At 39.8% G+C, this 19,109-nt stretch overlaps 2 protein-coding genes across 3 annotated transcripts; both read left to right on the top strand.

Annotated features, from left to right (window-relative positions):
* The first annotated feature begins 1,228 nt into the window (after positions 1-1,228).
* washc5 (WASH complex subunit 5) lies at positions 1,229-13,765 on the top strand. Of its 2 annotated transcripts, none has more exons than XM_020091420.2 (29): positions 1,229-1,288; positions 1,921-2,185; positions 2,818-2,963; positions 3,119-3,203; positions 3,375-3,475; positions 3,826-4,018; positions 4,149-4,301; positions 4,473-4,586; positions 5,001-5,172; positions 5,308-5,435; positions 5,684-5,813; positions 6,144-6,256; positions 6,769-6,935; positions 7,278-7,353; positions 8,076-8,186; positions 8,534-8,674; positions 9,244-9,324; positions 9,540-9,641; positions 9,762-9,941; positions 10,069-10,193; positions 10,349-10,511; positions 10,684-10,786; positions 10,874-10,953; positions 11,059-11,162; positions 11,762-11,891; positions 12,019-12,115; positions 12,509-12,662; positions 12,835-12,922; positions 13,310-13,765. In XM_020091420.2, the coding sequence occupies exons 2-29, from the start codon at positions 2,000-2,002 to the stop codon at positions 13,364-13,366; spliced, it is 3,480 nt and encodes a 1,159-aa protein (XP_019946979.2). In that variant the 5' UTR covers positions 1,229-1,288; positions 1,921-1,999; the 3' UTR covers positions 13,367-13,765. The 2 variants fall into 2 exon arrangements, with proteins under 2 accessions (XP_019946979.2, XP_019946981.2); XM_020091422.2 differs by having other exon boundaries at positions 1,234-1,288; positions 1,950-2,185.
* Positions 13,766-13,784: 19 nt separating this feature from the next.
* Positions 13,785-18,662, top strand: nsmce2 (NSE2 (MMS21) homolog, SMC5-SMC6 complex SUMO ligase). The gene is made up of 6 exons (XM_020091423.2): positions 13,785-14,216; positions 14,775-14,887; positions 15,149-15,302; positions 17,329-17,420; positions 17,609-17,715; positions 18,303-18,662. Exons 1-6 carry the CDS (start codon positions 14,102-14,104, stop codon positions 18,412-18,414), a joined length of 693 nt encoding a protein of 230 aa, XP_019946982.1. The 5' UTR covers positions 13,785-14,101; the 3' UTR covers positions 18,415-18,662.
* The last annotated feature ends 447 nt before the right edge of the window (positions 18,663-19,109 follow it).

A 19,109-nucleotide genomic window follows, 5' to 3' on the forward strand; every position in this document is an offset into this window, starting at 1 on the left:
TCTAGAGAAAGATGCACATAGAACTAATAACTCTGACTTGATTTAATTCACACCAACATAACAAACATCTATTCTCTCTTTGGATCTCATCAATCATTTTATTCTCTTTTTCAAAAGTGAGGAAATGAGAAATGAATAGTAAGATATATATACTATTCATTTCTCATTTCCTCACTTTTGAAAATTGTTAGTCTTTTTAACAACTCTAATGTTTCTTCACTGCATCCTGTGTGTTGTGCAGGTGTGTGTGGGCAGCTGGGATTGCTTGTGTTTCTTGCGGATGTTTAGCCTCTTGTTCTGGGACTTCTTTGGCTCCTACTGATTGGGGGTCAGTTGGAGCTGGAGAGGCCTCTTGGATGAGGGGTGGATAATTCTTTGGTTCCAGCTGCGTGTGGGCACAAGTACTGAAGATCTGTGAGACAGAGTTACCTCAGTTCCTATATTAACAAGTTTTTTTTAGTGCCCTAGAAAGCCCTTGCCAAATTTTGTGATAGGTAATTGTACCATGTGTGCACATGCCTTTATGTGTGTTTGTTTGCACTTTGTGTTCCATATTGTTTATTGATTTACAATAATCATGTGGAAAGTGTTGAATAATAAACAAACCTGGTTTAAATTATAGATTTCAAATCAATAGAAAACACAATTCATCAGCTGACAATGTATTTTCTCATGCTCACATCTAATTTTCAGGATGTACCTTGTATTGATCATAGATTAGAATTGTTATTCTAAATTCTGAACCTGTAAAAAGTGATTCCAGGTCTCATGATGCAAGTTTCATTATTTCTGGCAAAACAAGTCGTACTCCGAGATGAAGATGATTTATAAGAGAGTAAGTATTTTGATTATCAGCGATAATAGTGTAACCATCTAATGCAGACTTTCCACCACTTTCCAAACCCTATAACATGTTATATGCATTAATACAAACTGCAACATATAAGTACCCACAGTATTGTGGATTTTATTTTTATGTTTTCCAATATGTGTTTGGCTTCAATTTAAATGTTTTATCTTCATCTAGTAGCTGGTTGCAGACTTAAAACTCTTTATTAAAGATCTCCTGAAACGTCAATGGAGAAAACGAATGGGACATTTACTTCTGGAACCAGAGGCTTTCTAAAAGTCAGGCTCTATAAACCAGTGTACAGGCTGTGAACAGAGATCTCCCTGTACTCCCGCCCGTCTCCGGTGCGTTGAATGTCCCGAATCAAACACACCCACCGGTGGAGTCACATGATCAGTCATGAGGAAGTAAACAGGGAAGCAATTATCATCCTCTGAGGCAAGTCTTCTTTTTCTGTTATCTCAGACTTGTACATTTCTACATCTGACTCTCAAAACATACACATGTCAGTTCACCACCACATGTTTACATCTCATCATGTGCGGTCGTCTTCAGTAAAGAGACTCGTGAAAGTAGCTAGCAGGCTGGATGCTAACGTTAGCTTTGCAGTCATAGGAAATGCTAACAGCTAATGCATGACTGTATAGTAACTGTTTTCTAAATATATGACATGTGTTTCAATGCGTCACCCTGAAACATGGACATTATTACACCGGGCTGTGCTAAATGTTACAGATATTTTAGGTCGAAGATTGAAGGAAGTGCTCTGTGTTAATGTTCTCTGATGGGACCATGCATTTCCAAAGTGAAGGCAATATTAATGAAGTAAATGATATTTATTCATATTATGTTATGGAAATTCATTTTTTTAGGTAAGTGCCATACATCAAACAAGATAATAAAAAAGATAGATAGACCCATTGAACACTAAAGACTGAAACATTCTGTCTGTGTGTGAAGATGAATGTGTGCACATGCATGTTTTCTCAGAGATCTCAGGACCAGACCTCGTGCAGGAGAGCATGACCTGTTGTATTCAAACACCCTGCTTTGCATTCCTTTTCTGACAGTTGCACCATTTGCTGAAACCTCCCCATAGAGTCAAGGTGTGGCTGCTTCGTGCCTCCTCCTCATCCTCCTCCGGCCGCGATGGTGGACTTCCTGGCAGAGAACAACCTGTGCGGTCAAGCCGTCCTCAGGATAGTCTCCAGAGGAAACGCCATCATCGCTGAGCTCCTCCGCCTCTCTGATTTCATCCCTGCAGTTTTCAGGCTCAAGGACAAAAGTGAACAGCAGAAATATGGAGACATCATCTGTGACTTCAGCTACTTCAAGGTACGGTAACATTTGTAGCTGTTTATAGTAATGTAAGGAACAAACCTGTGGTCTGAGAGGATGATATTTTAAATCAGATCAATTTATTATCATCTCAAAATGTGTAGCCTGGTCTCCCTTTTATGTAATATGAGGGACACACACAACCCATTTTCTCTAAACCCAGTCCCCGGTGCTCCCTCTCAAGCGGCGTCTTTGCCTCCCCATTTGCTCAAGATACTTTTTTAGTGGATGTTTATCTTCTTCTTTTGTCTTTTAATCAGACTAAACCAAATTGCCTTCAGGGTTAATTAAGTTATATTGTATTGTATTTAAATTAGTCACTGTGAAGACCATATGATTTTAATATTTATCATTACTATGTATTATTATTTAATGGTTGTAAAGTTGAGCTGTGCTCATCTCATGTGAAGTGAGTGCATATTTAGTTCTGGCTTTATTTATCTGCTGTAGGTTTTCCCAGAGTTCAAAACTGTCGTTCACTGAATGATTTATAGTTGCAATAGTTCTCAAATTGAGATAACTCTACCTCCCTTTTCCCCTTTGTTGGTAGCTTGGTGTTAATCTTCATAAAGACACAAGTATCGATTGCACTTTGATTGCATTGTTTCACTATGCTGCCTCCTCCACAGGGTCCCGAGTATTACGAAGGGAAGCTGGAAGCCAAACCCGAGCTTCAAGACCTGGATGAAGAGTTTAGAGAGAACAACATTGAGATTCTGTCGAGGTTCTATCTGGCTTTCGAGAGTGTCCACAAATATATAGTGGATCTCAACAGGTAAGACAGGACTGGGCTGCATAGGGGTTTTGTTCAGTTCAATAGTTGTTCAGTGAAAACTGAGTTTGATGCACTCCTCATCAAACTTTTCCCCTTTTTAAAACAACACAAAACACAATGAAGATGATATGCTATTATTTCCCTCTGTCCTCCAGATATTTGGATGACCTACATGAGGGTGTTTATATTCAGCAGACCCTGGAGACTGTGCTTCTAAATGAGGATGGAAAACAGCTTCTAGTGAGTAAAACAGATGAAAATCGGATATAATTTCTCAAAATTACATGAATAAAACATTGTAACATATTTTAGTTTATTTATAACAGTAGTCGACACATTAAACCAAACTAAAGAGAGACTGTAAAGGATTTCAGTTGATTGTGTTTTTGTTTTTGTTGTCTTTCCACACAGTGTGAAGCTCTGTATCTGTACGGAGTCATGTTGCTGGTTATTGACCAAAAAATTGAAGGGGAGGTCAGAGAGAGGATGCTTGTTTCCTACTATAGATACAGGTGAGCTTGTGAACCCCCCAGTCTTGTTTGCAAAACATTAGTTTATGTTTATGTTGATTATTAACATGCTAATATTTCTACTCTACATAGGCCAAGTGCAGTAACTAGGCAAACAGTGAAATGGACGAAAATGCCTTTAAAGTTTTTTAAATCTCCAGCCAAATATTTCTGACCCAATCTTACCCCAAAGTCCATTTCAATTTTTAACACTTCTTTTGATCAGATGTGTAGTTACTACAGATGACATTTGTAAGGCAGATACTAATGACATACAACTAAATCTATGATCTTTTATTATTTTTTATATTACAAATTATTAATCACCTATTTTTCCGTCACATTTTCTTTAGTGCTGCTCGTTCATCAGCAGACTCCAACCTAGACGACATCTGCAAGCTCCTCCGCAGCACCGGCTTCTCCAGCCAGCCTGGAGCCAAACGTCCGGCCAACTACCCAGAGAGCTACTTCCAGAGAGTTCCCATCAGCACCCCCTTCATCAGCATGGTCATTGGGAGGCTGCGCTCCGATGACATCTACAATCAAGTAAGAAAAAATAAGGGAAACATCATTTTTGGATTATAAAACTAAAAAAACGTACTCTAAGACTTATTGTACTTGTATGAGACTCTTATAACTTGAGTGGGAAATATATTGTTTCAAATTTTCCTCTCAGGTTTCTGCGTACCCTTTGCCAGAGCATCGTAGCACAGCGCTGGCTAACCAAGCAGCCATGCTGTATGTCTGCCTTTACTTCAGCCCTTCCATACTGCACACCCAGCAGGCCAAGATGAGGGAGATAGTGGACAAGTACTTCCCTGACAACTGGGTGAGACTTTTGTTATAAACAGGACTGTTCAGTGGACGTCCTCTATGCTTAATCTTGAGATTTAAACAACATAGGATTCACTGTGTTATCTTGGGCATTCAGTTTGTTTCTTCAGAGTCATTTGCACTGTTGCACTGAATTGAACTGTGTGTGTGTGTTGCCTGTCTGCAGGTTATCAGTATCTACATGGGGATCACAGTGAACCTGGTGGAGGCCTGGGAACCGTACAAAGCTTCCAAGACTGCTCTTAACTATACTCTGGACTCTGCTAATATCAAAGAGCAGGTATGAAAACAAAAATGACACCTTCAATGTCACACAGTCTCCAGCTTTTTCAATTTTACAGTCAGGTACTAAGAACTGTGTCTGCAGAAGTAAGAAGTCATCTAGTCTGAAGAATGTAAATTGAAACACAGAATATTTATCAAATCAGATACTTTAGAAATACTTTTTTCTACTTTTCTTGAAAGAGTATGTGGATGTTCATGAGCTTGAATTGAAATCAAATGCATAGTATCATGATTGTGAAAAACCCAGCACTAATAGCACCACTGCAAATAAAGGATTCATGTATAGTCTGTGGCCTGCAGACACTGCAGTGCTCGCCAATAATGGGAGGGAACATATAATCTATCGTCCAAGATGAAAGATACTTTTGACCATATCCCTCATGAACAACCACCATCGCTGTGTGTTTAGGCCACTAGATATGCAGCTGGCATGGAGTCCCTAAGGCCTCAGGTGCAGCAGCTGCTGAAGGAAGGTTTCCTGAGGGAGGAGATCATCCTGGACAACATTCCCAAACTGCTCAACTGTCTGAGGGACTGTAACGTCGCCATCCGTTGGCTTATGCTGCACTCTGCAGAGTCTGGTGAGAATTTTTTGATGATATATTTTTATGATAAGAAATTCATGTTTTATAGTACCAAAGCAACCTGGATTTCAGATTTGTGACTTTACTGTTTAAAAGATGTTCATGAAAATAGATGATTTATTTGTCTTATAGCCTACGACCCAAACAACAAGCGACTGCGTCAAATCAAAGATCAAGTGCTGCATGACTCCAAGTACAAACCAAAGATCCTTTTCCAGCTTCTGCTTGATACCGCCCAGTTTGAGTTCACACTCAAAGAGGTGAGAGACATTAATGCTGGAAAATGTGAAGTGAGCATTAACAGTGGGGAATTTGTGTCAGAGTAATTCCAAAGTAATCCAGTCAGCCGTTACGTATGTCTGCTCTGTTTTCTATTAGCATACAGTGAGACAGCATATGGCTTGGCAGTCTGTCTTTAAGATAGGAAACAAATTTAATGTTGTCATTACACAACTCATCTGTATAATCCCTCCTTGTCAACTTAGCATCTGCGTTGTCCCTCTTCCAGATGTTTAAGCAGATGCTGTCAGAGAAGCAGATCAAATGGGAGAGCTACAAGAAGGAGGGATCAGAGAGAATGATGGAGCTGGCCGAAGTCTTCTCCGGCGTCAAACCGCTCACCAGGGTGGAGAAAAACGGTGAGATAATGGATGAGGTGAAGGATTGCATACTCAGCGAACAGTAGAATCAGACACAAGGAGCTTCAACCATGCTGGGTTTTGATGTTGTGGAATATTTCAGTGTTGGAACACAAACACTTAAAACAGTTTAAGCTTGAAACTTTCCAGAGGAAAATGTTGAGGTAGGAAAACATGACAGAAAAACTATACAAAAGAAACACGTGGGGAGAGGTGGATTCAATCAGCCATGTTTACTTCAGTCGAGACATTTTCCTAACTGGCACTTGTGAAACACTTTGATAACAATCTTTCTCTGCTTGTACTGCACATCTACTTTACTCCTCACAGAGAACCTACAAGCCTGGTTCAGAGAAATCTCAAAGCAGATTGAGTCTTTAAACTATGAGGACTCTACAGCTGCTGGGAGGAAGACGGTGCAGCTCATACAGGCTCTCGTTGAGGTGAGCAACATATTGATACCTCTATTTACCTCATCTGATTTAAATCACTTATTATTTGAATTATTTTATGTATTTTTGTGCAGTTCAGGAGTAACTTTGATTTCCTTAAATTATACATGTAGCTAATAACTGAATCCAAACCCAATGAATGCTAACAGAAACAAACGTCACAAAATAAACTCCTATGAAATCCACATGAATATAGACAAATCAGAATACATGATAGAAATGTGCTATTGTCCTGGTGGATAGCAATGCCCCCATTTTCTCCTCATTATTCTGCCACTGTTGTAAAATTAGAAACAGAACACACTTTTTCAGAAAGTTATTGTCATGTATTTAGCTCCTGTAACTGTTTACACAATCATCTAGTTCATGGGCAAAATAATCCTCATGAGCCAAAAATGAAATCAAGGTTAATGAAGAGTTTTTATTATTTTACATCAAGACAATAACTGCTTAGAAAATAACTTGGTCTTCCTTCTGTAAAATGTTTTTCTTTGTGTCCTCAGGTCCAGGAGTTCCACCAGTTGGAGTCAAACCTGCAGGTTTGTCAGTTCCTGGCTGACACCAGGAAGTTCCTGCACCAGATGATCCGCACCATCAACATCAAAGAAGAAGTCCTCATCACCATGCAGATAGTTGGAGACTTGTCATACGCATGGCAGCTAATTGACAGGTAATTCATCACTGATACATATTAAAGCAATACAGCAATACTGGTAAAAATGATGTGTGATCGAATAATGCAAACATTTAAAAATCTTCAGTAATGCAGTTGATTTTCTGGCATATTTTATACTTGCACATTTTCTCTTAAAATATCCTCACTTACATGTAGATAATATCAAATATGTATTTCTCAACGTCAACCAAAGACAGCGAGAGTCTGCAAGGCTTTTTATATAAACCATCAAGAAGACCATAGTGCTGAGGATACTTTTTATTTCAGCCTGCTTTGCTCACATTTTTATCTGTTCACCTGATTTCACCAAGCTTTCCTTTTGTTTTTTCTCTGCAGCTTCACATCCATAATGCAGGAGAGCATCAGAGTTAACCCGTACATGGTCACAAAGCTGAGAGCTACATTTCTGAAGGTCAGGACTGTTTGTGCCATATGAAAACAGACAGACTGAGATTGAATTTGTGTTTTTCTGATAACGTCTTGATTTAGGCAAAGGGAATTGTTACCTGTGATAATAATAATGATAAAACTTTATTACTATGGCTTTTATTAAAAGAAGGTAACAAAGTGCTTTGAAACAGCTCTCATAAAAAAGTCAAAACAGAAATAAGAAAGACAACATATAAGAAAAACAAATAGCATCCATTAAAGCCAGTTAAAATCAGGCATTGAAAGGCTTTCCTAGGAAATGGAGGAATGTCTTTTTATTATGTCAAATCTCCTCAGATAAGGATATTTCAGGGCCTCAGGGCCCCGATGGCCAAGGCCCGGTCACCCTTTGTTGCTACATTTAACTTAGAAACTACCATCATGTATTGGTTGGAAGATCTTGTGGCTTGGAGCATAGGGGGTTAATAACTGTGTGATATAACTGGGGGCCAGAACGTGTTGAGCTTTAAAAGTTATTAAAAGAATGTTAAAATGAAACCTAATTCAAACTGGTAGCCAAGGAAGGGAGGTAAGGATCGGAGAGATATGGCCCTACACTTGGTGTTGTTTAAAATGTGAGCAGCAGCGTACTTGAATTTGATTTTGATTTGGGAACATAAGAAGATTTCCGTTGTGTTTTTGTGTGTGTGTGTGTGTGTGTGTGTGTGTGTGTGTGTGTGTGTGTGTGTGTGTGTGTGTAACCAGCTGGCATCTGCACTGGATCTGCCGTTGCTCCGAATCAACCAGGCCAACAGTGCTGACCTGCTGAGTGTTTCACAGTTCTACTCTGGAGAGTTGGTGTCCTATGTAAGAAAGGTAAATCACAAAAGGCCATGTTTGCTCCAAAGCGGTACTCTTATATGACCATAGTTTCCTAACTTAAAAAAATTAGCTGTGCATGCAGCTTATCATTGTTCAGGTGTGCACAAACAGCTGCAGCAATGATACGTGTTTTCTCACCTATTGCTGAGAAAGTGCACCCAAAAAGAGCCACTTAATGGTTGTGTACCTGAAGATTCTATTACCCCCTGGTGTCATCCACCGCTTTATGCTCAAGGATTTGTTTCTGTTGTCTGTGCACCATTTGTTTTTAAAGCTTTTTGATTCCTCTTTTCTCAGACTCATCACACATAAATACTCATTGTTTTTTTTTTAACTTCCAGGTGCTTCAGATCATCCCAGAAAGTATGTTCACTTCTCTGGCCAAGATCATCAAGCTTCAGATCCACGACATCATGGAAGTGCCCACCCGGCTGGACAAGGACAAGCTGAAGGACTACTCCCAGCTCGGGGCGCGCTACGAAGTAAAACTACTGTTGTGGTTGAAATAGTCACAGACTGTTGTTTAGTGTTGTTCAGAATTTTATTGAACTGAGGAAAGAAATTCCTTAGATCTTATACACATTTAGTAATGATTGTATGAGAGGCCTGAAGTTTTCCTGTTTTGATGTCGACTCATCTGCTGTGTGTGAGTCAGAGGCAATCACTAGTTTCTGAACATTTTTCAATCTCGCAGAGCTTTTGATGTGAAAAACAAATTGGAGAAGACAGATTGATATAGAAATAGATTATGTTGCATAAACACATTTAAATTACATGAAATAGAATTGGTCAGGCTGATATTGTAAAGGATTAATTTTAATTGAATGTGAATGTTACACTTAAGATTTAATTTTGACTAGAATTTCAATTTCTAAACATAAAAGAATGGCAAAGTCCTATTAATTCACTCATGCACTGTAATTGTATGAATCATTTATGTCATAATATTGTATCAATGTAGAATATTCCTCCTTCAGCGATCCTGAAACTTGACATTTGGACGATTTCACATTTGTGTGCTTGAACATGCCTCTGCTTCATGTGATGACAGGTGGCTAAATTCACCCATGACATCTCCATTTTCACTGAGGGCATCCTGATGATGAAGACCACTCTTGTTGGGATCATTAAGGTAAATGATATATTTATCATTTATATCGTTATATATGTTATTTAGTTTTAATATGTTTGCTCCCTTTACTCTTTGCTTGTTGGCATAATATTAAAATGTATTTGCCCTTGTTCCAACCTTCAGGCAGACATCTGGTGCGCACATCAGTCAGAGTGTGGTCCAAAAATAGGTTACCATATTGGATTTTATTTTTCTAACACACTGTAATGCTTCAGGTGGATCCTAAGCAGCTTCTGGAGGATGGCATCAGGAAGGAGCTGGTGAAGAGGGTGGCCTATGCCCTGCACAAAGGATTGATCTTCAACCCCAAGGCTAAGGTCAGCCATCAGATCCACTGATTATTTTAATGGTTATATTTTACAGTTCATTGTACTGAAAAGTTACAGTGAAGTGTTGAAGGATGAACTGAACAAATATACAATATTCCCCTCTCTCAGACCAGTGAGCTGATGCCCAAGTTGAAGGACATGGCGGCCACCATGGACGGGTTCTACAGGTCGTTTGAGTACATCCAAGACTATGTCAGCATTTATGGCCTTAAAATCTGGCAGGAGGAAGTGTCACGCATCATCAACTACAATGTGGAGCAGGAGTGCAACAGCTTCCTCAGGACCAAGGTCAGGCATTAAAAGAATTAACTAACCAATTAACATTCTACGATCACATCCTTCTAGTCAGAAATAGGGCTTGATTGATTGATTGATTGATTGATTGATTGATTGGTTCTTTCCTTGCTCCAATCAGATCCAGGACTGGCAGAGTGTGCACCAGTCCACCCACATCCCCATCCCCAAGTTTCCCTCTGTGGATGAGTCTGCCACCTTCATCGGTCGTCTCTGCAGAGAAATCCTCCGAATCACTGATCCCAAGTACGTCTCTATTGAACTTGTTTTGAAACTGTCTTTTGTCTCAGAACAGCTGGGCTTTAATCTGAAGATTAAGATTTGATGAGGCATTGATCATATGTGTAGATGAATCTAGCAGTATTCATGAGCTCACAGAGAAACATGCGTCCTTTCCACAGGGTAACTTGCTACATTGACCAGATGAACACCTGGTACGACCTGAAGAGCCACCAGGAGGTGACCAACAACAGGCTGTTCTCTGAAATCCAGAACACTCTGGGAACCTTTGGCCTGAACGGACTGGACCGTCTGCTCTGCTTCATGATCGTCAAGGAGCTGCAGGTAATTAGCCCATGAACAATATACTGTATCTCAGGCTGTGAGACCAAGCTACCACCAGACTCTCATTGAAATAATAATCAAATCTCAGTCTGTGAAACCCTGTCGTCAGTGTGTATACAGTACGGTGTGTCTGCTGGAATATTATAATTGGCAACCTGTTTATTTCCATCAGAACTTCCTGACAATGCTTCAGAAGACCATCCTGAAGGACAAAGCAGTGCTGGATGTCTTGAAAGCAATGCTGAGTGCTGTCAACCCAGTTCAGGGAATTGTGGGTAGGTATTCGTTATAAAAAATCCTTCTACCACCCAGGATCTTTTTACTTCTTGAAAAATTTTGACTTGCTTTTTCTTCTGCCATAGCTAATGCCAGCAAAGTGTACGCCAGCGCTGTGGCCAAAACACAGAAGATCTGGGGCGCATACCTGGAGGCCATCATGAAGGTACTGCCCCATGTATTTCTCTCTGCGCAGAAAAATAATCATAAATGACTCTGTTTCTTGTTGAGCTATAAATACATATATTTAAAATGCTGCTGTTTGTTACAGGTTGGTCAGATGCAGATTCTCAGACAGCAGATCGCTAATGAGCTTAACTACTCGTGCAAGTTTGACTCCAAACACCTGGCTGCTGCCCTGGAGAACCTCAACAAGTCAGTCTACTCTCAAAATAAAGTGCAATTACAATTATATCTCTGGAACTGGGCTACAATATAGTTGTTCTGGTTAGTGTTGAGTGGAAGATGTTGCTTTGTATAAGTGCCATGTAAAGATACTGTAGTGTAGTTTGTGGCTCCTAAATGTTAGTTATGATTTATAACATCTAGATGATACATGATATGTGTATGTAATTGAGTATATAAATGTTTGATTAATATTTATTTATTTTACCAAGTTCTAGTACTGTATTGATGAGTTAATGTTAATGTCCTTACTCTTTGTTTTTAAAGAAAAACATGTGATTTTTCACTTTGTTTGTCTGTTAGTTAGCGAGATTATACAAAAAATACTGGACAAATAATCATTAAACTTGGAGGAATGATGTGGTATGGGCCAGGAAACAATCCATACAATTTTGGTGCTACTCTGAAAAAGGGAAAGATTGAAGAATTCTTTTCACTTTTTATCCCATTGTGATAGGAGATTTTCCAATTTCTCAGATAATAATTAATTCTCTATTAAAAAATCTGACATATTTATGGCCCCTTTTTGTTCTTTTGCTGAATGCTCACTCTGGTTTGGACTTTTCCAGGTCTCTGCTGGCCGACATCGAAGCTCACTACCAGGACCCATCCTTGCCATACCCAAAAGAGGAGAACACTCTTCTGTACGAGATCACGGCCTCCCTGGAGGCTGCCGGCATTCACAACCCGCTCAACAAGGTGCGTAGATTCCCACACTTCCACATATTTGAGAAACCACAGCATACCTGTGTTTGTCATCTGCACTCTCTCAGTCTGTTTTCTGTTTGTGTTCTGACCATTTCTTTCCTGTTCATTTTGCTCATAGATCTACATCACCACCAGGCGCCTACCTTACTTTCCCATCATCAACTTCCTGTTTATTATTGCTCAGCTGCCTAAACTTCAGTACAGCAAAAACCAAGGTAAGTTGTTTTTGTCAGTTTTCACAGCTCTTATCAGGCTAATAAAGTTAATGAGTAATTAAGTCCTACATATATTAGTGTAACAGGTAAAATAGTACCTGAGAATGATTTATGATTTAGAGAACATTAATGTTCTAGTTCTCTTCATCCATCAAGATATAATTTGTATTTTTTAGAAAGTAAATTGACTAGCTCTGCTTCCCCTTCATGTATTTGTTTATGTGAGAGTCATTCTGGACCTCATCACCCACATGATGTAACAGCTATAATTGGCTTGAACATGGTTTCTAATTGGATAGGCTACTCACCATACCTGGCACACATTGAGGATTATTCTGGGAAATGCAGGATGTCACTACATATCCACGCGACTTATGTCTTGTATTTTCCCAGGAATGACATGTAGGAAAGCCACAGACCCGGTCGACTGGCCTCCGCTGGTGCTCGGCCTGCTCACCCTTCTTAAGCAGTTCCACTCAAGATACACACAGCAGTTCTTGGCTCTCATTGGTCAGTTCGTCCGCTCAATCATGGAGCAGTGCACAAGGTAGCGCAAGAGACTTTGGAATATATGAGACATATTTTAACACTTTCTTTTGTATTGTTTTAACCATAAATATTTATTTTGAATGATTGCTTGCTTGACCCGAATGCAGTTATGATGGCAATGATGTATCCCATCATAACTTTATGAACTTACATTTGAATTTCCATTATAGTCAGAAAATCCCTGACATGCCCTCTGATGTGGTGGGAGCCCTGATGTTCCTGGAAGACTATGTGAAGTACACAAAACTGTCTCGCAAGGTAGGTTGGCTTTCCCTTTCACAATGCTGTGTGTGTGTGTGTGTGTGTGTGTGTGTGTGTGTGTGTGTGTGTGTGTGTGTGTGTGTGTGTGTGTGTGACGCTCTATCTAACTATTTCTCTCTCTCTCTCTCTCTCTCTCTCTGTCTATTTATCTCTTTTTTCAGTGTATTATAATATATATATATAAATAAATATATATATATATATATTATAATTTGTAATAGCCTGGGGTGGGAGGGAAGCCTGGGCTTTGATTTCTAATGACATGTTTGAATAATATATCAAAAATATGTATTGGTATATACTTAAGTGTAATATTGTTCATCATTTTTGATTTGCATTTTCATTGAAAGGTGTATCTCACTTTATTTTCTCTGTGTTCCTTAGGTGGCTGAAGCTCATGTGCCCAGTTTCATTTTTGATGAGTTCAGAACAGTACTGTGAAGATCTGGATAAACCCTTCATCAGAAAACGATGCTGCCAAAGGCTTTTGTTCCACAGGATCAGTCTGACTAGTCATAGTAAAATGAAAAGCAGTATTACTAATAACATGAGATGGTTCTCTTCTAGTGAACCATTGCACTGTAGGAGCTGGTATCTGCACAATGTTAGCCATTAAGAGTGTTGTTATTTACACCACTTTTTTGTACCACAAAATGCCTGATTGTCTTCTCTGATACAGACCTATTGAATTATTTCTTATTTTTGATCATAGATGTCTTAATGCACTAATAAGAGATTGTACATAAAACATTGAATTTATCAATTAACTCCCCAACTGTGTTTATTATCACTTTGTGCCATTTCCAAATGAAATTAATTAATAAATATTATAGTTCATAACTTGTTGCTGTATTTCTCCTCTGTTGATGATTTGCTCGTTTTACTTTGAAAAGATAAACCCGGAAGTCGGAACTTAGCGAAGGCGGAAGCGAATTGAATTTCCGCGGGTGATTTGTCTTGTTTTCTTATTTTACCTTTAACCCGTTGTTCTAATAATATCATGACATCACACAGTAACACGTGTTAATACAGCGCTGCTTCACATAGGGGAAAAAACAGCAGCGCGTTAGCTTTGTGGCTAAGCTAACCAGAGGAGCAGCCGGTGACGCTAGCAAGCCAGGCTAACGTGATGCTAGCTCAGGTTTAGGTTGTGTCAGTGGTGGAGGATTCATCGTCATGTCTCTGAGCTCAGTTCACGCGACACTGACGACTCTGAAGTCATGTCAGACAGACATCGGGACAGGGATGGACATAGTGACGGATGTGGCCATGGACCTGGCGGAGGCTCAGGGTAACTTTAGTCTTTTTAAGCTGTGCTGCTGATCTGCCTCTGTCATGAGTCCGTTATATGTTGGCATAATAAAACTGCTGTTGAGTTCAAACAATCAGGAGGTTGTACAGTTACTTTAGATGATATGTGTGATGCACATTAATAATACATATATTGTAATTATGTAAGCAATTGTATTTTATTTCAGAAACATGAACATTAGCAGCTAACTGGCTCATTTACAGTATTGTCTGTTGATTTATGATAATTCTCCCTATCAAATAAATAAACTACTAATACATACATACATTCATACATACAATCAAATTCTTGAAGTAAGTTTTGAGGTATGATCCGTAATGGAACATAATGGTATTAGACCTGCAGGGCCCCTTCTGCATCATGAATACTTGTACTTTTACCACATCTGTTACTTATATCTCTGTATTTTCATAAGAACAAGTGTTTCCATGCAGGACTTTATGTAGTGGAGTGTTTTATAAGTGTGATGTCTGTCCCTTTGGTTCACCTAAGTACTTCAAGGTTTTCTCCACCTGTGTGTTTGCTCCTGTGATCCAGATGGAGAGGTGAATCCGGGTGTTAAAGAGATGGAGGCCATGATTCTGGAGTGTGCCAAGCTGGACAGAGAGATTAACTACTTTGTTGATGTTGTGCAACAAGTCACAGGAGAGGTGAGGAGTGACTGGGCATGGACTAATTACATGGCTGGAAAACATGTTTACCGCTATACTAAATGAACATGTACAGTTAGGTATGTATTCCTGAAAGATGTACTTAGTTAATAAATTAATAAAAAGAGGATTGAATTCATGGAAGGTAATTTAGAACTTTGCTTTTATAGAATGGTCCCAAGATGCAAGTCTTAAACACCAGGAAAAACTGCTGTAATTGTAAAGGTCAAGGAAAGAATGTAACATATTTCAATACTGTAGGTTGCCACGCAGCAGCCAGAGGCCATGTTCAACCTGTCTGCCAAAGTGAAGGAGCAGTTCACTGAGAGAATGGCCAGACTCTCCGATGCTGATCTGCACCGCCACCAGAAAGTGGTGGCCTTCAAGGAAAGCATCAAGAACTCTCTCAACTCAGGTGAGGCCTTTACACCAGGATATGGTGTAAGGGGGAGGGGTTTGGGGGCATGCCCAAAGCACGTAAACCCCAAATTCATGTGTCTCTAATGCACTTCAACGCCACTTTTCCATCATATACAATTATCCTAAAGTTGTAGTGAATTATTGTAAAGACAAAATAGAAAATCAAGAATGAACATTGTTGCTCTCAGAGCCAGAACAAACTCAATCAGAAGCTAAACAAGTTGCAAAAAAATACTCGTATTGAATCATAAATATTACAGCAGGAAATTCCATTCATCACATTTTGTTTGTTTCAGACAGTAGATAGGTTTACAAGACTTTGCCTGACCAACTGCAAAACCCCCTTTTCCACTGGACAAAAAACCAACCAAACAGTTAATAATATAATCATTCCGACTACATAAAGACAGCTTTCTTCTTCTTTTTGGAAGACAGCCTCTGCTTGTGGAGAGTTCTGCAACAGAGGGAAGAAAGTCGGGAACAATACTCTGAATTTCTGGCACTTGTGTGCAGTGGATTTAGGATTAATAACAGACTTTGATGATCGCTGCTGTGCTTGCAGGAGAGCTTCTCAGCCAACAAGAGAGAGAAATCTAGGGATGTATATTGTTTTCAGGATAATTAGCTTCATTTTAAATGCCCAGCTCACTCCATTTACTGTTGAATAATTATGTTTGCCTGTCACCCTGTGGCTATTGTTCTCTGCTCTTTAATTGTTGTCCTCATTATTCTCCTTATTAAAAGCGCGGCCTCACACAGACTTTTTCTGTCTTCTGTAGAGACTTAGTGAAATTGCTGCTGCGCTCATGTAAATTTCCCTAAGCTCACTCAGTTGCATTAGATTACCCATTAAAAAATGTGAGAAAACTGAAGTGAGATCTTACAGAAGCCTTTTCAGACATGACCTGTCGGTAAAGTCCGGAGAATTGGGTCCAGACTTTGCAGGACGCAGCGGGCGGTTCTCTGACACATTCACAACAGCAACAAATCCCCTTTCTATGGACTTTATACTCGGGGGGCCAGGTGGAGAAAGTCTGCAGACTCTCACTCTGACATTTGCATTCACACATGCAAAAAACACGGAGGATCTGCAGAGATCAGTGCATGTCTGAAAGCAACTGCTGAATGTATTTAAGAAGGATAAACCCATCAGACATCATTATTGTGAGTCGGTGTCAAAACTATCACATGTTCTCATTGTGGTGAGCATATTTTGAAGCTCCCATGTTGCCCTTGAAGGCTTAGATCAAAATCTGTGAGCTGAGTTGTGCCTGCGTCATTGCTCTGTGGCCTGGATCAATTTCAGGAGGCAGCATGTAGAGTTTCTTTAATACCCTGGGCTCAGGTTGACCTTTGAGTCAGTAGCTGCACAGAGAAAATAACAATAGATCTTGTGAACATTATAAATGGATTCAAAAAAGAGGACAATGCTTTATGTGTGAGTGGGTGAGGTTTTACTAGTGTTGACTAATCTTGTATGGTGTTTGAACATATCCAGGGTTTGCTCTGAATCTGATACCACCTCAGAAGGAGATGTTGCTGATTTACCTATTGTAGTCCAGTGCCCGTTCTAAACATGCCTGTAGTAGGTTGCAACTTTCTTTCTGAAACTGGGAAACTCAACTCAGTACGCAAAACCTCAAACTGGAGAATCGTTTGTCGCCACTAATGTCGTTAGATCAATGTCACCCGAGTTGATGAGTCCCAGCCGTTGCTGCTTCAGAGCTCTGTTTGCCTGTTTATTAATATTGAATGACCAAATTTGACACTGCACTTTCTTAGGCAGTGTCAAATTTGGTCTTAACATTATACATGTTAAGTGTAAAGGTGATAAGATGGTTCTTGAGATGTGTGAGCAACATACAGACAGAAAATTCTGGAATTAGCAGATAGAAGATTCTTCCAAGCTCACGTCCTTACCTGCCGCATCCTTTCCTGCCATCTCGCCAATGATCCAGTTCATGTTTGATTACTGTGATAGGACATTTGGAAACAAACTTGCATGCATGTTGTGTTTTCAGCCAACCAAGAGTCAGCAGAGAGCATGGAGGAGCTGGATGAGGACATCGCTGTTACACAGAGCCAAGTCAACTTCACCTGCCCACTCACACAGGTACACCACTCCAGCCGGCTGATGCCATTTTGACTGATTTCTGTTTTTCTTTTCTTTTTACTCTTTTACAACACTTTCTTTAAAAACCACATCTCTAAATCCCACATAAAGAAGAGAGAATATACCGCCGTCTTTGTGTTTTTGCTCTCTGTGTTTCATTATATAACCCCTCTGTATCTGTATTCAAGGTGGAAATGGTGAACCCAGTGAAGAATAAGAAGTGTAACCACCACTATGATGAAGCAGCTATACTGGGCCTGATCAAAACAAAACACAGCAATAATAAGAAGTGCCGGTAAGACACTGTCTCTCCCCTAGAGGACTGTTAGAAAGTTGAGTCAGGTTTCGCGGCGGCAGCGAGCTGGCGTGGGACCAACATTCTGCCTCAATTCATACTTTCTTTATTATCCTGCTTTGATGTTAGAGTCAAATTAACTGTGGCTGCTCCTAGAGGAACGCTGATGAAATCCCAGAGCTGGTCTGTTTTGTTGTTTAAGAAACCTGCCTATTGTCTTGAGCCCTGACCGCGGTCACTGCGCACACTTTACATGCACAGTTATAGCAGCTATACCCAAGAGGGCTTTTCTTGATTAGGTGAGTGACTGGAGGTCAACAGCATTTCATCAGTCGTTACTATCTCCATATTATTGCAGCTCTGAAGTGCACATCATCATTCAAGTCCTCACGGGCATCAAAGCTTTGATTGAACACTCACCAAAGCATGGTTATTGTTTGAAGGTGTTTCTGTTACACTCATCAGAATACAAGGGGAAAAAGAAACATATAGAGCGGGTATTCGACCACTGAATATGCATGTTCATAAAGTAAATATATATAGAGCTCTGTCTATGTTAAGTGTTTTTGTCACTCTCTGTCCTCTAGCTGCCCGGTGGTGGGCTGCGGGAACTCTGATGTAAGAGAGTCAGACCTCATTCTTGACCAGATACTGAGGAGAAAGATCCAGAGCCAGAAGAGACACAGCAACCGCACGTAGTGGCAGGAGGACCAATCATAAAATGCCTTTGATACTTCCTACGTTTTTAATCTATTTTATCAATGTTTGAGAGAATGTACTTTTTTTTTTTTTTTTTTTTTGATCGGTACCTCAGGAAAACACCAATACAAGCCAGCCACCAGTTAAAGTTTTCTTAAAGAGTTGATGGCTTTCTGTGTCTTAGCTGGAGTGTTTTATACTCCAGACTTGTTTAATTTAATAAAACCTTCAAATGTTTCTGATAATAATAATGCTGTCGAAGATTTTTTGTAATTAATTTTAATTATAAGATTGCAATTTTGTTCCAGATGCGCACAATGCAGTAATTTTTCAGAACCACAAGGGAGCAGCCTCTGCACAAGGACAAAAGATTAAGTGGACGTCTGTGGCTCAGGAGGTCAGTTGTTCGATCCCCATCTCCTCTGGTTCTTTGGCAAAACCCTGAACTCCCTGATGGCCATGCCGGCACAGTGTGAGCAGGATGTGTGATAGAGATGTGTCAAAGATGGAGACACTGAATGAGTATGTGTGTGAGTGAAAGTGTTTTAAGTCGGTAAGGCGAGAAAAAAACAATTTCTCTACCAGAACAGAAAAATTTAGCTATAATCTCTGCTCTCTCTATTAATAGTTGTGTCCATCCTAGTTTTCAACTTCCTGAGCATATACGTAAGACACTTCCTTTAATCTGCAGATAA

This window comes from Paralichthys olivaceus, chromosome 13, assembly GCF_024713975.1.
Source record: "Paralichthys olivaceus isolate ysfri-2021 chromosome 13, ASM2471397v2, whole genome shotgun sequence".
Lineage (NCBI taxonomy): Eukaryota > Metazoa > Chordata > Actinopteri > Pleuronectiformes > Paralichthyidae > Paralichthys > Paralichthys olivaceus.